The following is a 25,038-nucleotide window of genomic DNA, read 5'->3' as shown; positions in this document are numbered from 1 at the left end:
AAAAAATGGAATGTGTCTGAGAGAGCTCTGGGCCAGATGGCTGCCCTAAGTCACTGCTGGAGTATTTTAACTACAGTTGCGTGGGAGCTTCCTGACTTGGAGGGGGCTTCCCACACCTCCCCTAGGTTCCCATCTGCCCAGACGCCCACAGCTCCTGTCAGGAGAAATGATGGAGGACCCAAGATGCCTGGGGGAAGGGACTCAGCTCAGAATAGGAGTCAAGGCTTATACTCTAGTCCAGTTAGGGGCTGGGGGCCAACTCTCTCTTTCTCTCTCTTTTTGTATGAGTGTGTGTGTGTGTGAAGCATTAAGGGTTGCATATGCATACAGTAGCTGATTCTGAGAGACATCATGGGTGTGTGCCAGGTGCATGTGTGTGCGCGCGAGAGTGTGTGCATGAGTGTGTGTGCGTGTAAGTGTGCACGTGTGCGCACGCATGTGTAGCATTGTGGACTGCATACGGTAGCTGATCCTGAGAAACATCATTCAGGGTGTAGGAGGAGGGAAGGAAAGAAGAGCAGCTGGGAAGAGGCAGGACGTGGGAACGCGGCAAAGAAGAGTGGTTATTGAAGCTGGGTAGAGCTCAAAACGGGCAGAGATTGTCTTAGGCTTTCCCTGACCTAATCTAAATCTCTCCAAACTGCAAAGCATAAGCCTCTTTCCCACCTTGGATCCCCACATGACCTCAGCCCAGTTGGTCCCTCACTTCTGAACAGCAGAGCCTAGGAGGCAGGGTCTGGGCCTCTACCGCCCAGCTGCTGCTCCTTGAAGGCTCAGGAGGTAGCTGTCTGAAACTGGTCTAGGAAGCCTGAATCTGCAGCCCCTGTACCTTCTTGCTCACCCTAACTGGACACCCTGGACGTCAGAGGATGCAGGAGGGGACAGCCCTGGTGGCATTTCCCAGCAGTGGAACTATGAGTCAGAAGGGTCACCTACTGTTGGAAGTCTGAGAAGACTATGGCAAACAGGAAACCAGAATTAAGTACCAAAGATGTCCAGAGATAGATGGGAGGGAGAACATTTTGGTGAAAACACAATGTTATTATCCAGGAGTGCTAAGCCTGTAGCTTTGTGGCACCTTCAGGGAGAGCTGGGCCAGTCCTGCCCCCTTCCCCACAGGCACTCCCTGATGGTGATGGGAAGCCTAGATCCACATGTGTGCTTGAGACTCTATTTCTCCACTTGCAACACTGAAGAAGAATACTAGAACCTAGCTCATGAGGTTAGGGGGATGAACAAGAACATAAACAAGGTACCCGCCTGTGTGGGCGGCTCATAAGCATCACTCTCCTCCCTCCTGCCGTTTTGGCTGGAAGACAGGGAGGATCTCAATTCTGCAGCACCCTGCTGGCCTCTTGCTCCAAGAGATGTGATTTGCAGGCTTTGGGTTTCAGATACTAATATTAATATGTTGGATTCCACCAGGACCCCTTATACAGACCACTGCCACCATTCTGGGTTCCTGGGCAGAGCAGCCACAGATGGGGTGGGGGATGGGGAAGTGGTAGGGGGTGATGGCACCAAGAACTGGGTCCTTGAGACCTTAACCCATACATGCCCTTGCCAAAATCTCTGACAAGGTTTCATCATCAGAGGCTGATGCAAGAGGCCTGGGAGTCAGGCTCCCCTGCCTCCCCTCCCCCAGAGGTCTCCACATCTTGAGCTGCAGCTGGGTCCTCCTCTTGGGCCTTTTCCAGAGGAGGGAGCTGGATGAAGCCAGGGAGGGCAGCTGGTTAAGAGGCCCTGTGAATGGCCCTAATGTTGGGAGTTGGGGGGCAGGGAGAAGAGGTGGGGGCTCGGAGGGAGGGGAGGGGAGCCGGAGAGGGAACCGTGACGTCCCAGCGCCTGGCTCCTCGTGTTGAAGTCTCCAGGGCTGCCCCCTGTCCTTTGTATAATTACTTGTGACAGTAGCTGCTGGCCTCCATCTTTCCTTGCCACAGGCAGCCTCTCTCAGGTATCTGGAGTTAAAGTGCCCCTTTGTTCCTACCACTTCCCAGGCTGCTCTGGCCTCCCACATTGACCCTTTGCCCCCACTGTCACAAAGCAGAGTGTGAACCTAGCCCGGTGGGTCATCTGAGGGTCACAAAGGTCAATGGGACCCTAGTCTAGTAGAGAGAGTCTGAGCTGGCCAGCAATCAAAGCAAAAGATGGGCTTTAAGACGTTGCAGGGTGGAGGTGGGGAAATTTACTTAGACATTAACAGGAATTCCCTTCAATAAAGGTTGGCGAATTTACGGGAATAAATGCAGAAGGGACGCTTTTTTCAAACACCGAGTTGCTAATCGCTATGGGATGCTCTGAGGTGCAGCATTCTATCCAGAGGTCAGGGTTCTTACCCATGTCTAGCCACAGTTTCGCTGTGTGACCTTGGGCTGTTCCTCTTTGAATCCTGTTCCCCGTTTAGGAAAGGAAGGTTACACTGAGGCTGAAGTACCAAGACTTCAAGGACCCAGGTTCCCGAACGGTCAAGTTCCTAGCGAAAAGTCCTTCAAGCCACTCCCGCTTTCACACTCCCCCCGGCCCCCAGCCCTCCAATCCTACCAACCCCTCCCAGCAACCCGATGGACGCGAGCCAAGAGGTCCCTTTAAAGGCTCAAGTCCCGCCTCTGCTGCTCGTTGGGGCCTTCTATTGGCGGCTCCAGGGAGGGGCGGAGCCCTGTGGTGCTCTTAGGGGCTGGGGGTGGGTCCTGGGGCGGCTCGGCCCCCGCCCCCTTTGTTCGCGCTGCGGCGGGAGGTGGCGGCCAGGGTGGGAGGTGTGTGCGCGCGTGTGTCGCGCCGTAGGGAGCTGCGGGTCTCACCGCCCGCTGTCAGCTAGCTCAGCATCGCCACGCGATGGCTGGAGGAGACGCGCGGGACCAGCCCCGTGGGGCCGGTCGCGGGTGAGCCCCTCTGCCGCCTCCTGCGAGCATGTCACCTCCAGCCTGCGAGGTCCCTTTCGCTAGCTGTGTCCGCGCCTCCGCCTCCTGCAGCCGCAGCCGCTGCTTGGAGCTGTGGCCCCCGGACCCCCGCCCCTCATCCGCGCCCAGACCCTAGTGCCAGAGGACCATGGCTGGCCAGGGCGACTGCTGCGTCAAAGTGGCGGTCAGGTGAGCTCCGATGGCGGGGAAGGGACGTGCTAAAAGGGGGCTTTGTCTCGCGTGGACTCGGGGAGGGGGGCGCGGGCACCGCTCGATCGGGAGCCCGCAGTTCAGGAGGAGGGGCCGACGCGCGCTGGCCCGACTGCCGCAGGGGAGCGGCGGCCCGGCGGACTGATGGAAGGTGGCTTTGTTTGGGTGGTAATTTCTGGCCCCTCTTGGGAGCCCTTAATGATCAGAAAATCGAATAAACAAGGAAATCCGGTATTTCACACTCAGCCCTGGCCCAGGCCGGAGCGTCTGTGTGTTTCCTCTTCGCCTCCCCACGAGGCTGCTGTCTCATTCTGGGGTATAGGAGGGAATCCCCCCTTCCCCCCATCTACCCTGGTTAGCTAGTTCTGTGTTCTTGATCCAGTTCACTATCCTGGGAGCGGGTACTGCAGACAAAGATCGGTTGTGGGACTCATGAAAGGGTTGGAATGGTGCCTCGGCCTTCCACAGGGTGCCAATGGATTTTGGAGAGAACCCTGCTGGTCCTGCCCCAAAAGGAGATGGAACTAGAGGAGGGAGGGAAAGGTGTATCTGAGGGAGGGACTAACCCAGGAAGGGTGAAAGGGGATGGCATGCCCCAATGCTATGTTCACAGGTACGTACATAGGTGAAACTGAGCAGGGAGGTCCCTAGATTTATCTGGAGTCCCGTTCCCAGTATCTGTAGGTACTAGGAGTGATCTGGCAGACATTAGGAGGATGCAACTGAATGAGTTCTTTTGCAAGGGGCACACAGGTGCAGGAGGGACAGGAAGTGCTGCAAAGTTGAACCATCTGTGTTCTTTGTGCTGGGTGGAGATGCTATTCGCCAGCTCCGTTGACTGGGTTCTGGGGCCTTCTCTTTGAGGACATATTGGGAGAGTACCAATGTAGGAGCTGGTCGCCAACTCTGGCATGTACAGAGGAGCATCCATCTCTGTTCCAGCCTTGTAGAATGGGGGAGGGGAGAAGTCAAAGTCGAGGGTGGGTCTCTGAAACAGATCTCCAGATCCCCTGAGTCAGAGATGACCCAGATTCCAGGGATCCTGGAAGTTGCTTCTAGACAAGATCAGAGAAAGCAATGGAATGAATAGGTTCCCTCTTCCTACCTCAGAGAAGATACCCCTGCTCTGTGCAACCTGGAGAGAAGACACTGGGACAGTACATAGCTCAGGTAATGAGCTGACCTACTCTGTGCAACCCAGAGGGAAGGCACTGAGACAGCATATCGCTCAGCAGCTGAGGGAGGGAGGTTGAGGGCCTCCCAGCCTAGTAGCTCCTACAGCACTTAGAACATCTCTTGTGAGCACTCTTCCTGGCACTGAACAGAGAGCACAGACAAAGAGAAGCCCTGCAGGTGCCTACTGGGCCGGTGGGGCGGAGCCAGGCTGCTCCTGAGGCTGACATTGCAGTAGGAACCCTTGGAGGTCGAGGGAAGCGCTCGGTGGGGGTGGGGGTGGGGGTGGGACGTGTAAATATGGCACCTCCAACAGATGGGGAGAGGCGAGCTACCTACCGTAAAAAGAAAACAGAGTCCTAATCCCCAACCAGTGTGAACCAGAACTGACCGAGCAGGAGGTGGGGTGCCCTAACCATGGGGGCCTTCCTTTAGACTCCATTTTGCAGGAGAGAGGCAAACAAAGGCCTTCCCCCTAGGTTCAGGCTCCCCAGTGTGGGCCTGGCATGGTAAAATAGGGGCGTCCCCACTTCAAGAGCCTAGGGGCATGGGGTAGAGAGTCGGGAAAAAGCTAATGTTCCCTTGCCACAACCACCACCATCAGGAGGTTTCTGGGGCCTTGCCCACAGAGAAGGGGTGGTGTCTGCCCTCTGCACCCGGGTCTTCAGGATCCTCTTCCCAACTAGAGTCACCTGTGTAGATGAAGTAGCGGAAACGGAACAGCTGAAGAGCCGGCCTTTGCCATTGCTGTGCCTCCAGGAAGGTGAGAGCCCCGCCCACTCACCCCCTCCTGCTCTCCATCAGCCAGCCCGGCACACGCCAGACCTCAATGGGCAGCAGGCTGTGCAAGGCAGACAATGCCTGGACAGAACCCAGGTTCTAATCAGAGAGCTGAGGGTGGGACTGGGCTGGCAAAGGGAGCAGATGGCGCCAGTGAGGTGCTTTGGGGGAATTCTCCCTGGTTTAGAATCTCTTTTTGCATCCCACCTCCAGAAGTCACTTGTGTCACTGAGGGACTGGGCTTGGGGCTACAGTCCAGTGGCAGGCACAAGGAGCAAGGATTGCCTAGACCTACCCACTATCGTAGGTTTCCTAGCTGCTGGCAAATCCAGCTGTCTTCTGACTTCCTGGAAGTCCTTCCTGACGGAAGTGCTTTCTGAATTCCCATGAGCATCACTTATGGTGAAATCTGGGATCTGGGTCTGATCATTGGTGTGTGTGGGAAGACAGGCCCTGGAATGTTACAAAGGGGACCCTGGGGCTCTTGTAACTGGGATGAAGCTGCCTGCCTGTGTACAAAGCGCTGCTTGGAGACCTGAACTCCTACAGTCAGAAAGAGTGAACTTTCACGATGTAGGGAAGAGGGCCAGAGGTGAGCAGGCCCCCAGATCCTCACACTGTGGTCTCCCCTGCTAGGTGGAGTGAGACCCACGTGCCCCTGAATCCAGGCCAGCCAACCTCACACTAGGGATTCCCAGCCAGTCCCTGCCTGAGATCCTTTTAGCCAATGATCCCTGTTCTCTAAAGGCTGGACTGGCCTTTACCTGGGGTGGGGGAGAAGGGTGAACAGAAGCCGGAGAGGGAGGAGGCGGAGCTGTAAGCACCATGCTGCAGATACAGAGGCCTGACAAATGGGGGCACGAGTGGGGAACGAGGAAGCAAGTCAGCAAAGCTAAAATTGGGGAAGGAAGCCAAGCCACACGGTGAGTTCAGTTGGGACCCTCTCAAGGCCCCAGTTCTGGGCCACGCCGTAAGGAGAGTTCTTGGTGGTGTTCAGCCCCTTCCCCTTATCTTTGTTCAGCTTCCTTCCTTTAGTGCAGGGGAGGGGGAGGTGCCTTGGCTAGTCCACAACCACACTGGGACTACCCCTGACCTCTCCAAGCTGGGCTATCTCACTGCAGCCACTTCCCAAGTATTAACCTTCTCTGAAATCTTGGCCAATGGCTGCCTAAATTTTTAATCAAGACTTTGTTGGGGGAGTCAAGGAGAGTAAAGACAGAGGAAACTGTGGGTGTTATGTGGGGTGTTTTCAGGGTCCCCAAGCTAAGCAGTGCCATTCAATGCCGGCGTCCCATGCTGTCCCATTTATAGATCTGGGAAACTGGGCCCTCTATGGGCTGTGTGGGGACCTGAGAATCTTGGTGGTGGCCTCCTGTTTCAGAAACAGGGCTTCTGTCATCACTAGGAAGTGGAGTGTAGCAACCACAGGCCCCGGAAACTGGCCCCCTCCACTACCCAGCCAGCCTGCTTGATTGGATCTTAGCATTTGAAAACGTCAGAGCAGGGGCAGGGTGGAGCTGGGACCAGGGAACCAACAGAGACAACACAAGTGTGACACTCTCTTGCTCACCGGCTCACTCGTACAGCTCCGGGGGCAAAGGGCAGGGCTAAGCCTGTGTCTGAGGCCCCTTCCTCTTTGTCTTTCTGGACCTCATTTTGCCCATTGGAGAATGGGAACATTTGGCTGATTCTGGTCTGCTCCTTGCGCAGAAACATGCTTAGGGTGAGGAGGGGAGGGGTGTGGTGTCCTTGCAGGGAAGAAAATACAGAAGACTCCTGGGGCATTGAAGATGAGCTAAATGTTTAAACAAAAATCCCTAAGTGTCCTTAAGGGGTGTCTCTCTAGTTGAAGTCATAATGAACTACTTAGTAAAAGTGAATTCATTTGCGACTTTTTTTTAAGCAGAAGTATGCTGTAGTGGACAGGAAGCTGTGACTAAACACCCGCTTAAAATTTTTGCTTGGTGCTGGGCACTGTGCCTGGTGCTGTCCTGCTCCGCTGACCAAAGAGTCTCAGGAGCACACATGGGAGGAGCAAGGATAGGAAAGGCAGGATCCGAACTCAGGGCACTCTCCTTTGCAAGCACAGGTTTAGCAGATGTCCCTAATCTGCCCCAACTCGCTCCTCAGTGCAGCTGCGAATTGAATGCTGAGGTCTCTGAGCTTCAGTTTCCTCAGAGGCTTCATGGCCCTGCCTTGTGTGGCAAAAGGGGATGTGGGAAATACAGACCATGTTGAGCAGATGTGTGGTAAGGGTGAAGCTCTCCAAATGTGCCTTAGTGGTTGCTGGGCATAGCTGCCTATCACCACCGTGGCCTGAGCTCCCAAATCCCTGCTGTTTTCTTTTGTGTTCCAGAAGCTTCTATTCTCCCATCCTTAGGTTCCTGAAGCCATCTCTTGCCTGAGCTGTACCTTGTCCACTCTCTAGACAAGGACGTCGTAGCAGTGGCTCTCACCTTTCCTAATGCTGCAACCTAATGAAGCTCCTCATGTTCCCTTGACCACGCCCCCAACCATCAAATCATTTTCATTGCTACTTCACAACTGTAATCTTGCTACGTTTGTGAATCGGCATATAAATATCTGTGTTTTCCGATGGTCTTTCTGGAGTCGTGACCCACAGGTTGGAAGCCACTGTAGGGTAACCACCCCAGTCAAAGGCAGAGCCCTCGGTGTCTTGGGTCCCCAGGCCTCTCATGTGATCCTCCAGATGTCAGTGCCTTGAGGGCATCGAGGAGAGTAGTGCCCTGCCCCTCCACTTTGGAACAGCTGGAGCTAACTCTGCCAGTTATCTGCCTCAACTGACAAGATTGGGGGGAGGGCACTCTGAGGGACCCGGAAGCATAGAGCAGGTGGTGGCCTACTGGCTGCACTATCTGGGTTTCTGGAGGATTCTTCTTTGACCTCATCTTCTCTAGGGTACGGAAAGGAGGACATGCTATGGTCCCTGTCCCCGAATGCCTGTTTACCTTGCTAGAATGGCAGTAAGGCAAGCTGCTCGTCCTTTATCTAGGCTGAGCTGCCCTACTTCAGTGAGGTGCAGCCTATCAGAGACCCAGCTGCCTACAGCTTTGTAATTGGGAATGGCAACAGGGCCAGTAAGGTGCGGGGAGGCTCACAGCCCTCTATCCCAGCCAGCCAGCCAGCCAGCCAGCCAGCTGCCTGTTGCTTGGCATTCCTCAGCTGGGGAGTGTCCCCTGGGCCCAGCCCCTACTGAGCTGCCCCCCACCAGATGCAGATGCCTGCACTGCTCTGGGATCTGGGCTAAGCCTGATGCTGCCTTGTCTCCTGTCTCTCGGGAGGTCATGGAAAACCCCTACCAGATGCCCAAAGAGGGGGGTGGGACAGAGAAAGCACAGCCGAGTGACACTTCCCTGAGCTGGGCTTGCCCTTTTCACAGGCTCCAAAGGCTGAGGAGTCTGACCCAGACTGGTCTCAGGGAGTGCCTGGTGCTGCTCATAGTCTGGTAGCTTGACTGGCCAATCACAGACTGGGGTGCCTCCCCCAGACAGGGGCTAGCCTTCTCCCAGCCTCCTGCTCTTTGGCTTCTGACATCTCACTCATCTGCCTGCCTGCTTTCAGTTCTCCTGGGGTGTGCCCCTGAGGCTGAGATCATGGGCAAGGCTCTCCCCAGGTGTCTCAGAGCCGGTGCCCTCCCCTGATCGCCTCTGGGCGTGACTCAGAACTCAGTGGCCAGGACTCTAGGGTGAACTGAAAGGGTAAAGTTGAGGACACTCCCCTCAGGGGGAGGGGGTGAAGTTGTAGACACCCCAGTGCTCCTAAGGATTTTGTGGAGCCTCATCTCCCCTCCCCATGGTCTCAGAGGCAGAAGTCAGGCAGAGTGTGTTGACTAACCCTTTTCACCAGGTCTGCCAACGCCTCATAAACCCAAGCCCTTTGACCCCACAATATAAAGCCTTCTTGTCTGGGGGTGCAGAGACAGTCCAGTCTGTCACCCGAGGGCTGCCATGGGAAGACCGGGCTCCAGTTGAGTATGACAAGCCAGGGAAGGTTCCAATAGTCAAACAGTGGTATCTACTGACTCTCACAGGGGCCTGGTGGCTCTGCCCCTAACAGTGCTGGCTTTCCCTCACTCTGCTGAAGAGTCAGCACCCTGAATTAGATGTTGCTACCCGACAGAGAGAAGACTAGCCTCGGTGGGAAGATGTCCTGTCTAGGCTAAGTCAGCTAAAAGCCCCTAGGCGTCTGGAAGCCAGACTCCCCTGAGAGAGCAAGGATTTTGCTTCTAGCAGTCTTCCCCAGAGCTGGCAGGTTGCCAGGCTGCCTAGGAGGGTGTGTGTGTGTGTGTGTGTGTGTGTGTGTGTGTGTGTGTGTGTGTGTGTGTGTGTGTGTGTGTGTGTGTTGGGGCTGCTACAAAGGGCAAAGGAGACCTACTTTCTACAAATGGCCCAGCTCAGCCTCCTTAGCTAAAAAGTGGTGAAAATGCTTTCCCTGCAGGCAGGTAGGCAGGCAGGCTGGCAGCTGCTGGTGGGATCAGCAGGGATTCTAAAGGCATCATTTTCCTCCAGCCTGACCCCGCTGGCCCTGTCTATGTGTAGCCTGGTGACTGCAGCAGGATTGGGCTGCTTTGAAATTCCTCTGCATCTTACAAATTGTGGGACTCTGGGCTTGTGAAACGTCACCTTTGGAGTTTCAGTAAAATGGGACATGTGTCCCCTGCTTCACAGCGTTATCACAACACCTTTCAATTACCTGTGTTCGTGTGCATGAGTGAACCTGCACCCAGGTTCTGGGTAGGTGTTAAGGACAGTCCTCAGAGGAGACTAGGGAGTAGGAGAAGGCAGGGAAGACAGTCAACCTGCCCTCCCAAAGGAATGACTTCCTACTCCCTCAGGCTTGCCTTTCCATGATTTAACAAATACAGGCAGGAAGTTCTTTTTGCTAGCTTATCTAAATCCCTCTGGCTGTAGCTAAGTTCCCCTTTGATCTTGCCCGGTCACTGAAGAGGAAGAGCTGCCCCTTGGCAAGTCACATAGGATAGCAAAGGGACTCTGTTTCAAGGGCAGACTGGAGACCATGGGGTTCCTCTGTGTCCCTTCCCTTCCCTTTCCTTTGCATACATGAGCCAAACACACACCACGAAGAGCACAGCAGCTGGGCCATCTCTCTGCCCTGCCACCTGGGGTTGGAGTTGGGCGTGAGGATTCAGTGAGCCCCTGGGTCTACGCTGCCTTTGGTTTCTATCAAGCTTGGACAGCACAGCCAGAGACTGGGTGATGATAAACTCCTTTATAGTCCCTCATGAGCTCTCTACCAGCCCCCAAGGACTCCTTTCAGACGCCTAGGGGCTTTTAGCTGACTTAGCTTAGACAGGATATCTTCCCACCGAGGCTAGTCTTCTCTCTGTCAGGGTAGCAACATCTAATTCAGGGTGCTGGGTGATGGATGATAAGCTCCTTTTAGTCCCTCTGGAGCTCTCCCACCAGCCCCCAAGGACTCCTTTTCAAGATTCTAGGAAGGACTCGTTATTTAAAAACAAACAAAACCAAACAGATGTGTTTTTAGCCCCATGAAACTTCAGAAGGATCCTTCAGAAGGTTCTAGCATGTTGATTATTTTGGTCCAGGTTTCTGATTCTGAATGCCTTGGGGTAGAGAGTATCTCTCAGCCCAGAAGTCCCTCAGGTGTAAATCTTACACAAGTGAGTGTGTGTGTGTGTGCAAACTAACTTGCCCAAGTTCTGTGGAAAGGCAACCTTGTTCCTTACTAGCCAAATGACCTTGAGCTAGTGGACAGGATAGAGATGGACAGAATAGCCCATCATAAACTGAGTGATATACTGTGATGACCTACCATGTGCCAAGGGGCTAATGGCTGATGGCATCTAGTTGTCCTTAACTGAAGTTTAGTATTTGGTGAAATAGTTTCCAAGTAGTGCCCCAACAAAGAAAGGAATCAGATTCATCGTCATCTTTTAAATTTATGTACCTTGGTATGAGGGTATCAGGTACCCTGGAGCTGGAGTTACAAACAGTTGTGAGTTACTATGTGGTTGTCAGGAATTGAACTCAGGACCTCTGGAAGAGCAGTCAGTGCTCTTAACCCCTGAGCCATCTCTCCAGCCCCTCATCATTATCTTTAAGAAGCTTCTGAGGACCAGAGAAGATGGCTCAGCCTGTAAAAGTGCTTGCTGCCAAGCCTAATAACAAGGTCAATCCCCAGGACCCACACAGGGGAAGAAATAAAGACTGCAGTGGTCATCCTCTGGCCTTCACATGTGTACTCTGCCGTATATGCACCTGCGTACATGCTTACATGCATGCACACACACATGCATGCACACATACAAACATAAATGTTAATTTTTTAAAAACTAAAGCTTCTAAACCTGGAACAATTCTTGGTTATTTTAATGTTACTGACTGCAATTTCTCATCAGTGAAAATCCTTTTTAAGGGCAAAAAACTGCACCCTTGGAAACCTTAGCTGAAGAGAGTAGGTTAAGAACTCTGGGAGGCACCTAGCCACTAGCTGAGTGGGTGGGACTAGTTTCACCAAAAAAAAAAAAAAAAAAAAAAAAAAGCACAACCAACCTCTAGGAGCCCAAGGTCACCCAGATCTTCTAGAAGGGGTGATTGGCTGGCGTTGTATGATGTCACTAGAGGCTGTAAGGTGAGGCTCCCTCTAAACTTTGGGATTGGGTGTGGGGTCCCAGGCACGTGCCCGGATACACTCAGTTATTACCCTCTGCAGAGAGTGTGTTTTGCCCGTGGCAGCCTCTCAGCATCCTCCGGCCTCCCCCTCACCGTGTCCTCTGCCCTTCGCTTCCGTCCTGTCCTGCTCCCTAAGAGCCAAGGAACCGCTGAGCTCAGCTCTTCCCGTGTCCCCGGCTCCGGCTGGCCGCCTTTGTCCCGGCCTTTAAGTCTCTCTGCTGCCGCTCAGCGCTGCAGGGGTGGGGGCAGCCGCCCACATCACGCCAGCCACTGCTCGTTTGTGAGCAGAGGAAGCCCGGCGACCTCAACCACCGTGCCAGATCCTGCCTCTGAAAAGCCTTGACTGCGCCGCCCTGCCTGCCATTTGTTTGCCAAATGGCGAATAGGCAGGCTCTGTTCTGGGAGATTCCGGGGATGGGTGGAAGGGGAGGGGGTTTTCAAAGAGGGCCTCAAGGCCCTCCCTTCCAACAGGGCAAAGAAAAAGGATAGAGGGATGGTCTGTAGTGAGATTCACACTGTCCCTGTGCAGAAATGTCACAGGATCTTTTAGGCTGAGAACCTTCATTGATAATAATAGGCAACTGGCCTGAAGCCACAGGATGCCAACTTAATTGTTTCAAATGTTGCGTTTTTATTCTAATCATGCCTTTCTCATGCATTTTGATCTTGGACCTGCTCTTTTACACTAATGCTTCCTCCTGACTTCTGCTTGTTTTTCCCTTTTCAAGTCTTTTTTTTTTTTCCTTTAAGTGGTTAGGGTTTCCTGGGCCCTATTTAAGCAAGAGGATCTCCAGTCTGTTCTTTGCAAATAACAATTTCACTCTTCGTAATGGCTGAATAGTATTTCGTTGTATATATGTACGTTTTCTTTGGCAGTTGATCTGCTGACAAGCACCTAGGCTGATTCCATAACTTGGCCGTTCTGAAAAGATCCCCAGTAAACATGGACGTGCAGGCTTGTTGCTCACCTGCATTTGATTCCTTCTGAAATATGTCTAGGTGTGGCACATCTGGATCATCAGATAGTCTGTCCTGATCAGCTGAGACTGTCCTTCTCATGTCTGTCTTGAGATGTGTGCCTCTTCCTAGTCCCGGCCTGGTTGGTAGATCCCAGGGACCACCATTCAGTTGAGAGAACCTGGCAGCTGACCCCTGACCCTTCCTGCCACGCCCCTGGGAAGAATGTAGCTTTGAGTGGTTGCCCTCTGTGCCTCCTCCCACAGCTATAGAGTAACTTCTCCTCCTATAGGTCACTACCTCTCTGAGCGCCACCCACAGAAGTGACGTCATCCAGGGCGGGGCCAGTGGATGGAGGTGAGGGTGATGCAGTTCTTAAAAAGCTCAAACTGAGAGGTGCGCGTAATCCAAGTGCAGGCGGAGGCTTAGGCAAGGAGAGGGCAGAGGCATGACAAAGTCTCCTGTCTCTGGCCTGTTGGGCTGAGGGTTCAAAATCTCCACCAGGCACCAGAGATGAGCTCAGCTGTCACAGCCCAGCGTGCCCTCAAGGGCAGGGCAGCCCGTTCCCTGGTTGGCGCTGTCTGAATAGACATGTAGTGCTTAATCCAGCCCCGACAGTGGCAGGAGGGGGGACGTTTCTAGCAAGGTGGGGGTGGAGTTTTTAGGGAGAGGTAGGAGAATGCCTGTGGTCTTAGCCTGGGCAGAGGCTGAATGCCGGCCGGCCTTCTTGTTTTACTACCTGAGTGACTTAGCCATGGTTCCTGCTGGGAAGTGGGGATTGACACCCTAACTCATAAAGCAGCAAGGTGAAGTACTAGTGGGTGCTGGCTGGCCCACTACCCACACATGGGAAGGCATCTGTGAGATCTTCATTCTTTGCTGGCTTCCACAGCCGCTCACTAGCCACAAGACTGACACACTCTCCCTCTTCTAGATCATTTGTTCTGAGAATTAGTGACTCACCCAAGGCCTATGTCCTCTGTCTCCTATCCCCCCCCTAGGAGAACTGCTTCACAGATTGCATCCTGGTGTTTTGAATAGGCTAGCAAGAGGCTAGATGGCTCTCTGGTACAGAACCCCTTATATCAGGATGCTTTAGACTGAAAGTAGAATCCCAGGGAGAGCTCACAACTCTTGGTACCTAAAGCCCAGGTTGACCCTGTGTACACTCCCAGACTGCTCTCCTCCACTCTCTTTTTACTGGCCCCGTGGATGCTCTGGGGGCTGGCCACTGAAGACCTTGGGAGGCCTCTGACAGCAGGCCTGCTCCCCCTGTCTCCAGGGATGTTGATTCAATCTTCTCCAATCGCCGGCATTGCCATCTGCCTGCAGTAATTAAATGGTATTTGAACTGGATCCAGAAATCCCATCACAGGCTGCCACGTGGTGGGGAGGGTGTCTTCAGGAGCTCATGCTGGTCTACACAGTCGGAGGGTCCTCCCAGGCTGCCCCGTCAGTTCACCAGAGAGCACCCATGTGCTTGGGAGGAGGCATCCACAGGCCCAGGGCAGAGCCAAAGCTCCAATGTCTATGCTATACCATGCCTCATTCTCTACAGCTGCCCATGCGCTCCCAGGGTGTCTGAGGCTTCCCTCCACTCTCCCGAGCCCTACCACAGGGCTGTGGAAGGGCTAGTTCATTCAGCCTGCCTGGTCTTGGAATGGTTCCTCACTGTCTGTGACTCTGAATGACAGCGCCCTGGTTTCCTCATCTGTCAGTAGGGCACTAGTAATGACCCCCAGGGGTTGCTGTAAGGACAAGAGTTAAGATGTGTCAGTTCATAGGCATTGATTGCCTGGAGTGCAGTGAGCTCTGAGTATCGGCTGCAGTGGTTCAGGCAGAAGTAGAAGTTAAGGAAGGAGCCTGCTGGCCCTGAGGTCTTGGGGGCGGTGTGTGATGGGGTTCTGATCTGGAAGTTCAGAGTGAATGTAAGAGAATCAATTTTGCCCTTTCTGTCAGGAACCAGTTCAGGTGAGCAGGTAAGAGGCTTGGAAGCTGGGCTCCTATCTTAGTATGGCTCTTGACAGTTATGTAAGAGCGGGGACTCCTTTGGGCTTCCATTTCTGGAGAGAGCCATTCACTAAAGTGACTGTTTATACCTCACAGAAAACACTTCTGAAGAAAGCCAGACTCCTACGTATGGGTAGAGACTTGTCTGAGTGCTCACCACACACACACACACACACACAGACACACAGACACACAGACATACAGACACACACAAACATGCACACGCGCACGCTCACACACACACAGACACGCACACGCACGCACGCACGCACACACACACACACACCTATGCCTGCCCTTTCCCAGTCCTCTCATCCACAGCAGAGTGCAGCTTGGGAACTCCTCACCCAGTTGAAAGCTCTGAGTGGGTCTCTGGGGGTTGTGGCTACTGGGAAAAGAGCAAGATGGTGACTTGGAGACACAGGGCTCTGCAGCTAGGGCCTCTGGGCCTTGAGTGGGTGCTGGCTTAGCCCCTCTTGTTTGTTTGTTCTCTTGGTAAACGTTGGCTTAGGGAGAGGGACCTGACAAGCAGTTTATTGTAAGTGCACAGTCCATGGGGCCGCTTGTGTGAGCCCACGGCAGTCGAGTCTACCCCCACCCTTGCCTTAGGATATCCGAAGGGTGCTTTCTGCCAGTCCTTGCACGCATGCTTACTGACTCATGCTTGGTTGCCATGGGGACCTCATCATGGTGATGCAGCTTAGAAAAGGATGTGAGGGGTGGCTGGATGGAGACATTCTGCCTGTGGCTAGCTCCCCACAAGGTACCGGTGCCACCTCTCCCTCTAATAGGGGTTCCTCCTCTGAGGCAGGATCTGGGACATGGGCCCACCCTGCAGCTGGCTCAGCACCCCTTTTCATTGCCCTGACAGGGTGTTTTTCACCTGACCTAGGCTGCCCTCAGCTCCTGGAAAGAACCAGAACTTGTGTCTGAGAGTGCCACTAGGCCTTGGCACCTGGAGGTGGCTGCTGCACTGAAGACCCTTGCAGCCTCTCTAGGTGCTGGACTCTTCTCCCAAACGGCCTCTGGCACAGAGGAATGTGATCCAGAGTTGTGTGGAGTCACCTAGCCCGTCCCTCTCTCCCCAACCTTGCCCTAAGCTGTGTCTCTCCAGAATGGGCTATTATCTCCTTGTAAGAGGATACTGACGCCTCTGAGGGGCAGGGGCGCCTTCACCCAGGTCTGGCCCCTTCACTCTCCATTGTACAACCTTGGGCCAGTCATTGAGTTGCTGTCAGCCTCTGTCTCAATGACTGACCTAAGGTTGTACAGCGGACAATCAGGCAAATAAATAGATCCCTTGTGGGTTTACAATGTAGAACCTATGAGTTCATTTATATAGAACATACTTAACAGACAGTCAGCGCTCCAAGCGTTCAATCAATGTTAGTAACCACGGCTTTGGGTGACTCTCTCTCTCTCTCTCTCTCTCTCTCTCTCTCATATATATATATATATATATATATATATATATATATATATATATATGTATCAGTCAGGGTTCCAAGCATTCAATCAATGTTAGTAACCACGGCTTTGGGTGACTCTTCTCTCCATACATATATATATGTGTATACACACACACACACACACACACACACATATATATATATATGTTACTGGAGTGTTCCCTGGGGCTTCCTACCTTACTTCCTTTCCTGGCTTGTGGGGTAAATAGAAATGTGTCTGGTAAAGCAAGAGGAGGACCTGTCACCTCCACCCAGCAGCTCTTTCCACCCTGCACAGGATCAGGCCCCAGCTGTCAAAGGAGAAGATTGAAGGCTGTCACATCTGTACCTCTGTCACCCCTGGGGAGCCCCAGGTTCTGCTGGGGAAGGACAAGGCCTTCACCTATGACTTTGTCTTTGACCTGGACACCTGGCAGGAGCAGATCTATTCGACTTGTGTGAGCAAGCTCATAGAAGGTTGCTTTGAGGGCTATAACGCCACGGTGCTAGCCTATGGACAGGTAAGCCACCCCTGCCCCAACCAGTGGCCATTTCAACCTGCCTCCCCCACCCAGTGAGGGGGAGAGGCCCACCAGAGAGCAGTCAGTCTAGGCCCAATTGTGCAGCTTTGCCTGGCATTTGAGTTATGGCTGCATGGCTGTTTAGGTTTCTGTCAGAGAATTCTGTAGGGTATGGCTCTTGGATTGAAACGGGGACAGCTTGGCTGGGGGTAATGGGTAAGAGGTTTGGCCCAAGCCAAGGCTTGCTGGTTCCCCAGAGAGTACTGGTCACCACCTGCGTTCTGTCTTTGCCGACGCAGACAGGGGCTGGGAAGACATACACTATGGGCACCGGCTTCGACACAGTGACATCAGAAGAGGAGCAGGGCATCATCCCAAGGGCCATCGCACACCTCTTCAGGGGCATCGACGAACGCAAGCGGCGGGCACAAGAGCAGGGCGTGACTGGGCCTGAGTTCAAAGTCAGCGCCCAGTTCCTGGAGGTACCATGGCCTTGGAGGGTGGCTGGAAAGAAGCTGTGTCGGAGCCTAAGGCCATGGAAGCAGGAGCTTGAGGCCATGCAGAGAAATGAGCATAGGGAACATGAAGACATCCACAGAGGCTGCTAAGCAAGGGCTAGGAAACTCTTGTGGGTAACTGATGTAGCTTAGGATCTCCTCTGATCCTGACTGATTCTGGCCCCGCCCTAGGCAGGCAGCCCACAAGACCACTCAGAACTATTTCTGCAAAGTTGGTTTGACCTCTTTCTATAGGGGTTAGTGAGTCTGGTACGTGGTGAGAGCCCTGCTTCTGTCAATGTGTTCTGCCCCACCAAGCCTGTCCTCTGCCTCCAAGCACCTGCCTGTATCTTTTGGACTGAGATACATCCTGGCCTCTCACGACAGAAGGGTCTCCAGCAGGGCCTTTCCTTTATTCTGGCCCTGCAGCTTTGGGAGGTATCAGCCTGGACTGTGCAGCCATGAGCTTTGGGGAGCACATGAGGGTTCTCCGGGCTCTTTCACGTTTGGGCCGTGCTGACAACTCAGTAGGTGCTCTGTCCAGAAGATGGCCTTCTTGGGGTTAAAAGTCCAGGAAGGTGATCCACCTTGATATTTCCTACAGGAACCTGGCCGGTTCCTCTGAAATGTGCTGTTGGGCATTCTGATTCTCAACATCTAGTTTCCCCTCCCAACGAACCCTGCTCTGATGTGTTTAATGGGTTTGGAACCACCCTGGTCTCTCACCTCCCAACCCTGAGGCTTTAACTGAGCTTTGTTTGCCCTCAGAGGGATGGACAGGGCTGAGATTTGCCCCTGTACACTGCCCCAGTGTCTCATTCCTTTGCACCCATGGTTGCTACCTTCCCCATAAGGGACCTGTATTTTAGTCCTTTGGCTTACACACACACACACACACACACACACACACACACACACACACACACACATGCACGCACACACGCACATACGCGTGTTCATGTGTGGTTGCATAAGTGTGAGTATGCATGTATGTACGTGTGTGTTTGTGTGCTTTGTGTGTGCATGTTTGTTTACATGAATGTGTGTTTCTTGCTGTCTGTATGTCATTGAGCTTTTCTGTTTTCTTCCCTTTGCCATTCTGTTGCCATGGAGAACTTCAAAGAGCACACCAGCAAATTCAGGCCAAAGGGTGAACCACAAGGGGTTAACTGATGCAGTGTGTTTACCCTAATACAAGATAGACAGACCCCATGGCACTCTGTCTCCACCATCTCTTCCTTCTGTTTCCTCTTCCCCTTCCTGCGGGATATTTTTGCCCTTTAAGGCCAACAAAGCCTCAGACGTTCGAGGGCTGCAGTGCCCCCTCTCTCTGACTCCATCGGACTCGATTGGGTAATGCCCCCCCCCGCCACCTTTGACAACATAGCATTTCATTCCCACAGCTCCAATCACAGGAATTACCTCAGCAGACATCTGAAATGAGCTGGCCATTCTGACCACCTGGCACAGTATTCTTCCGGAAGGCTGGCCCACAGTGCCCATTCTAGCTCCCTCTGCTCCTGAGCCTTGGGCAAGACACACAGCCATTCTTCCCCCATCCAAAGATGCTTCAGTCTCTGTGGACTCTTAGAGCTTTGTCTTCCTTCATCTGGAACCACAGCCTCGTGCCTTCTCTGCCAGACAGGCAATATGATGAGATCCTCCCAACGCAGGCTCATGTCTTCCCCATGCCTCATCCCTAGGACCCGCATCCCTCTGTCCTTGTCCTCAGTCTCCCTCTGGAGCTGACAGCTGCTGGATACTGTTCCTCAGGGAGGAGAGCAGCACGTGCAGCCTCAGGATAGCACTGTCTAGGAGGATCAGGGTTCAGCAAGTTAAACTCCAGAGCTTGTTTCCACTTTAGCAAATTGAGATGGTATATAAATGCGAGGACGCCCTTGGGTCTCTGGACCATGTACCATACGAATGCAGCCATGGCTCCCTTCCCATCACAGCTCTACAACGAGGAGATCCTTGACCTGTTTGATAGTACGCGTGACCCTGATGCACGCCACCGCAGGTCCAACATCAAGATCCACGAGGACGCCAACGGTGGCATCTACACCACAGGTGTCACTTCTCGGCTCATCAACTCCCAGGAGGAGGTGAGCACTCTTATGCATGGGCATCTTTGAAGGTCCCAGCCCTATAGCACACGGGTCCTGAGTGCTCGCTCTCTTTGCATCTGTCCCCAGCTGATCCAGTGCCTGAAGCAGGGCGCCCTGTCACGAACCACAGCCAGCACCCAGATGAATGTTCAGAGCTCCCGGTCCCATGCCATCTTCACCATCCACCTGTGCCAGATGCGAGTGTGTGCCCAGCCTGACCTGGTGAGGTGCTCTTGGGGACCCAGGAGCTACATGCTCTTACATGCTCTAAGTGTGTCCCAGGGACTGGATGAACAAACATGGGGCTAAGCTAGACCTCCGGAAATGGAGCGTGCCTCTGCCACTCGCAGTTGCTTCTTCCTCAGCCTCTCACCCCATTATGCAGTGGGGTCGTTGATAGTGTGTGCAAATACAGTGTTTGCTCTCAGGTGCTCTGCACAGGGGGGCTTGGTGCTGTGCAGCCTACTCTTGCCGATGGAGATGCTGTGGGGTGGAAGGCTAGTAGAGGAACAGGAGGTAGGGCTGGGGTGAGCCAGTTGTCACATTCCGCTGCAGGTGAACGAGACTGTGACGGGGATTCCTGATGGAGCAGCCCCCACGGGCACCGAGTATGAGACACTCACTGCCAAGTTTCACTTTGTGGACTTGGCCGGCTCCGAGCGGCTGAAGCGGACCGGGGCCACCGGTGAACGGGCCAAGGAGGGCATCTCCATCAACTGTGGTCTGGTAGGCATATGGAGAGTCACCAGCCCCAGGAGCCAGAGGGCACAGGCTCAAGCAGGCTGTATACTTCAATGGCTGCCCAGTCCTCTTTGAGCTGCTAACTGGGGCACCCATAGTCACTCCTGTTGGGTTTTCCTTCCTGCACCCCCAGGCCTCAGTTTATCATATCAGAGGCCTGAGTGCTGCTGGTGCTGGAGGGTACAGATGTTTGGGACTGTGCTCACTGCCCTCCTAGTATGACTCTTGAGCCTAGGCACTTTCTCCCGCAGCTGGCCTTGGGCAATGTGATCAGCGCCTTGGGGGACCAGAGCAAGAAGGTAGTGCACGTGCCCTACAGGGACTCCAAGCTTACTCGCCTGCTCCAGGACTCTCTGGGGGGCAACAGGTACATGATGGCCAATGTCTAGGAAGGGTGGGAAAGTTCCTGGATGGAGAATACTGATGTGGACTTGATCTAGGGGGCCTTCTCAGCTTAGACTGCAGACTCGGAGGCAGGAACCCTGAGGGACTGGGTGACTTGTGGCTAGGTAGACTCAGTTTCATTACTTCACAGCAGCAAGAGACAATTCTAAAGAAAACCATATAGTCCAATGAGACAAGAAATGGGAAACACCAGTCCATAGAGAGGCCCTGCCATATGTGCTTCACCGAGCAGAGAATTCTACAGTTAGACATCGCCCTTGTTAACGGCTTTCAAGGATTTTCCTCTCTTGCTGTAGAAGATCTCGGTCAGGTGGTCCAGGGTCCCACATCTCAGGTTCAGGATCCTTTAAGCATTAAATTGGGGAGGGATCAGTGTGACACAGAGACTCCGCTCTGGAGCAGTGCTTCTGGGTCTGCCTCTGCCCTCTGTCCTCACCCAGCCTGGTTGCCCTCTTAGCCAGACCATCATGATCGCCTGTGTGAGCCCCTCGGATCGGGACTTCATGGAGACGCTTAACACTCTCAAATATGCCAACCGGGCTCGCAACATCAAAAACAAAGTGGTGGTGAACCAGGACAAGACCAGCCAGCAGATCAGTGCGCTGCGAGCTGAGATTGCACGCCTGCAGATGGAACTGATGGAGTACAAAGCGGTGAGCACACCCAGGCTCCCCCGGGCACTCCCAGGAGGAGACGGTGCCCTGCTTCACACCCTGCCCTATAGCATCCCACGACAAGGTCGGGCGTGTGCCTCCCACTTCTCATCACCCATCCATCATGTCTGGTAGACATCGCTGTGCATCAGATGTGGCTCCTAGTACTGGGTTCAGACTGAGCCATCCAGGCTTAGAACACAAAGCCTAAGAATTAGAGCACCTCGGTTTTGTAGTGTGGGTGTTTTGTTCAGGGAAGGTACTTCCCAGGTGCTTTCACGTCCACTGAATGTACTGCATTGGAATAGATGAGACCACTTCACCATGGTGGAGTCATTGACAGCGGGGACACAGGAGTGTCCAACAGAGGCAGAAGAGTCAGCCTGCTTGCAGTCAGGGAGGGCTTTGTGAAAGGAATTCTTCTTGTAGATTTTGAAAAAAGAATAGAGTATCAGCAGGAGGAGGCCAGCAGGCACTCTGGGTAGGGAGTAAGCCATATAAAATACAATAGGAAGGAGAAAAACAGGTGCTCTGAGGGGCATGTCTAATTCCACATATCCAAGGCTGACGTCACCCGCTGGTGGCCCCTAGTCTGAATCTGGCACACAGATGGGTGGGTTTGGACATGGTTTCAGATGACTGCAACTTGTCTGACTACTTTTTTGGAAGTCAAGGAGGAAGTCTCAACTTCTGCAGAAAAATTTGTCTCCACCAACAACTGGCACTAAGTTGTCTGGAGTGAGTAGCAATGTTTGTTATATGAAGAAATTTCATAATTCAAATACAAACAAACTGTACAATCATATCCTGTCTGTGAGCTGTTAAGAGCCACTGACCTCCTTTGCAACCCAGGACACAGATGGTTAGAGTCAAGGCAATGAAAAGTGATGGCAAACTCTGCACTGCTAAAATTTTGCCCTGATAGGGTAAATAGTAGTTCTTTGACTGAGTGACATTCGTGGGGGGGGGTCCTTTTCTTCTTCTTCTTCTTCTTCTTCTTCTTCTTCTTCTTCTTCTTCTTCTTCTTCTTCTTCTTCTTCTTCTTCTTCTTCTTCTTCTTTTTTGGTTTTTCAATACAGGTTTCCTCTGTATTGCTTTGGAGGCTGTTGTCCTGGAACTCACTCTGTAGACCATGCTCCATGCTGGCTTCGAACTCACAGAGATCCATCAATTCCCGGCTCAGAGAGGGGTTTAAAAAGGCCAAATTCATTAGTTTACAACACTTAACTTTTTATTTATACAGCAGACAATTCTGTAAGCCCAGTGTCTTGGTGACAGTATGCATGGTTTCTGATTTGCTGATTCTAGCTTTAAGGCAGACCGTTAAACGTTAGGGAGCAAAGATATCAAGAGAGTGACGGCCTCTCTGTGACTTTTCTCCACCCCAGTCCCCACCACTCCCTGTGGTCTTACGCCAGACTGACTCAGAGAGAGAACTATGTCTTTGGTTTTTCGAGACAATGTTTCTCTATGTAGCCCTGGCTGTCTTGGAACTGTCTCTGTAGGCCAGGCTGGCCTCTGCCTCCTAAGTACTTGAATTAAAGCTGGTACCACCACCACCAAGCTGTTTGTTTGTTTGTTTGTTTGTTTGTTTGTTTGTTTGTTTTATAAGAGGAGTCTCATTATGTAGTCCAGGTTGGCCTGGGACTCATTTTGCCCAGGCTGGCCTTGAGATTGTGACCCTCATGCCTCAGACTCCCAGGCAATGAGGTTATAAGCAGTGAAGCCCCATATCCAGTGCTGTGTGAGCAAGCATTGTAAGCTTTTGAGCCTTGGGAGACAGGAGCTAAGCTAGGAAAACCAGAGAAAGGGAGAGACCACAAGTGCCACTCTGCCCTGGGGAAGGCTGAGGACAGGTGGAAGAGGACTGTCACTGTACCCTCCCATGACCTTTAGCACCTGAGTGCTCCCTACCTGTCTCCAACCCAGGGCAAGCGGGTGATTGGGGAGGACGGTGCAGAGGGCTACAGTGACCTGTTCCGGGAGAATGCCATGCTACAGAAGGAGAATGGGGCTCTGCGGCTTCGCGTGAAGGCCATGCAGGAGGCCATCGATGCCATCAACAACCGGGTCACACAGCTCATGAGCCAGGAGGCCAACCTGCTTCTAGCCAAGGCTGGTAAGTTGGGGCACAGTGGACCAGCTTGAAGCAATAACATGCCTCCTACCACTTCAGCCTCTTGGTATCAAGCAGGCTGCGATGGCCAGCCAGTGCCCAGATTAGTACATTTATGCACGCCCCGCTAATGTAGCATGATACACGCATAGCTGTAAGAGACACGTGGTACATTAAGAAAAAGATGAAAATCGCCACAGCAGGCTCTCCACCCACGTCTCTGCTTTCAGAAGGCTCATTCCTGTGCAGCTAAGTCCGTGTTTTCCCACACTTTCTCAGTACATTTGTTTTGAGTGTAAGTGCATTTGAATGTATCATTTGTATGTATGTGAAGAATATGCATTGCATTTTCTGTAGATGAGGTCATACTTTCTATTTTATGACTTCCTTTTTTTCATTTAGCATCATGTCTTATAAATCTGCACGTTAAAAGCCACTTAATTTTTAAACGACTGCATGATGCTCCATATGTGATGTTGAATAATTTATTGAACAGCCATTATTGATGGACGTTTAGATTGTTTCCAATTTCATGCTATTACCCAACAGTGCTTGGTTACAACTGTGATCATGTTCAGGCATTTCCTTCACATAGATTCCCTTATGGAAAAGCCTGCGTGACGTAGCATGCTGGAAGCGCATACAAGGCCGCCACCAGTCTTAGAGCCACGGCCTCCGCCCTTATTGTTGTCCCCTGTTTTCTTTATTGTGCCTGTCTGTCTTCTCCATTCAGGTGATGGCAATGAGGCCATTGGCGCTCTGATCCAGAACTACATCCGGGAGATTGAGGAGCTCCGGTGAGTACGCTTATGCACTGTGAGCAGGCTGGAGGGCCTTGGCCAGGCCAATTTTGTGTGGCTTGCCTGGCCCCACCCACTCACTCTGTCCACACAGAACAAAGCTGCTGGAGAGTGAGGCCATGAATGAGTCCCTCCGCCGAAGCCTGTCACGGGCCTCTGCTCGCAATCCCTACTCCCTGGGAGCATCTCCAGCAGGCCCAGCGTTTGGGGGCAGCCCGGCCAGCTCCATGGAAGATGCTTCTGAAGTGATCCGAAGGGCCAAGCAAGACCTGGAGCGGCTGAAAAAGAAAGAGGTTAGGCAGCGGAGGAAGAGGTGAGTGGAATGTCTCTACCTCCCCTGCAGCCAGAACTTTGGAGTGGACCGCCCCCACGCACCCTCCAGGAGGACTGCTTCCTACCCCACGTACAGGGACGACTACCCCTACGCAGCCTCACCCCACTCCTAGGGGCACACCAGTAATGGGCTTGCTCAGTTTGGAGCAAAGATACCTCCTCAACCTTCCCTTGTGTGCTTTTTCACAAGGTTAATTCCAGGAGATAGAGCAGGGTTGGGGGTAGGTACTGGAGAAGTACATCTGGCTCCCTACAAAGCAGGAACCTAGTCCTACTACCACCAGCCTGTGGTGTTAGTCTCTTATCTGGCTTCATTTCATTCCATAAACAGCCCAGAGAAAGAGGCCTTCAAAAAGAGGGCAAAACTCCATCAGGAAAATAGTGAGGAGACCGACGAGAATGAGGCTGAGGAGGTGAGGACCCCCCTCTCCCCGTCTTCCTCACCATGGGCTTACCACCACGCCCCTGTTGGGGTAGAGATTCCATCAGTGTTGTGTGGGGTGGAACAGGGAGTTGCCTTTAGTTCACCCTTGAGTTTCTTGATAATGCTGACTTGTTGCCATGGTGATCTCCATCCCTCTGGTCTTTGCTTCATCTTAAATGGATGATGCTAGACTGAGCATCTACCACAAAGGCTGCTAGGAGTGGATGGTCTTCCCAGAGGAGGGTGTGGCAGGGTCCCACCCCTGCTGATATCCCTGAAGTCTTGTATCTG

At 52.9% G+C, this 25,038-nt stretch overlaps 1 protein-coding gene across 4 annotated transcripts in view; it reads left to right on the top strand.

The window, feature by feature from the left end:
- The first annotated feature begins 2,727 nt into the window (after positions 1–2,727).
- Kif21b (kinesin family member 21B) overlaps positions 2,728–25,038 on the top strand; it is a 48,563-nt gene continuing 26,252 nt past the window's right edge. For all 4 annotated transcript variants that reach the window (XM_040737347.1, XM_040737345.1, XM_040737346.1 and 1 more), the window contains exons 1-12: positions 2,728–3,086; positions 16,448–16,670; positions 16,970–17,152; positions 19,123–19,272; positions 19,363–19,497; positions 19,831–20,001; positions 20,268–20,383; positions 20,879–21,074; positions 23,004–23,193; positions 23,924–23,987; positions 24,085–24,303; positions 24,655–24,736. In XM_040737347.1, coding sequence (XP_040593281.1) covers positions 3,046–3,086; positions 16,448–16,670; positions 16,970–17,152; positions 19,123–19,272; positions 19,363–19,497; positions 19,831–20,001; positions 20,268–20,383; positions 20,879–21,074; positions 23,004–23,193; positions 23,924–23,987; positions 24,085–24,303; positions 24,655–24,736 — 1,770 coding nt within the window. In that variant the 5' untranslated portion in view covers positions 2,728–3,045. The remainder of the gene's footprint in view (positions 3,087–16,447; positions 16,671–16,969; positions 17,153–19,122; positions 19,273–19,362; positions 19,498–19,830; positions 20,002–20,267; positions 20,384–20,878; positions 21,075–23,003; positions 23,194–23,923; positions 23,988–24,084; positions 24,304–24,654; positions 24,737–25,038) is intronic.

This window comes from Mesocricetus auratus, unplaced genomic scaffold, assembly GCF_017639785.1.
Source record: "Mesocricetus auratus isolate SY011 unplaced genomic scaffold, BCM_Maur_2.0 Super-Scaffold_100676, whole genome shotgun sequence".
NCBI lineage: Eukaryota > Metazoa > Chordata > Mammalia > Rodentia > Cricetidae > Mesocricetus > Mesocricetus auratus.
Note: the sequence above shows the minus strand (reverse complement) of the source record. Positions and strands in the feature narration are given on the sequence as shown.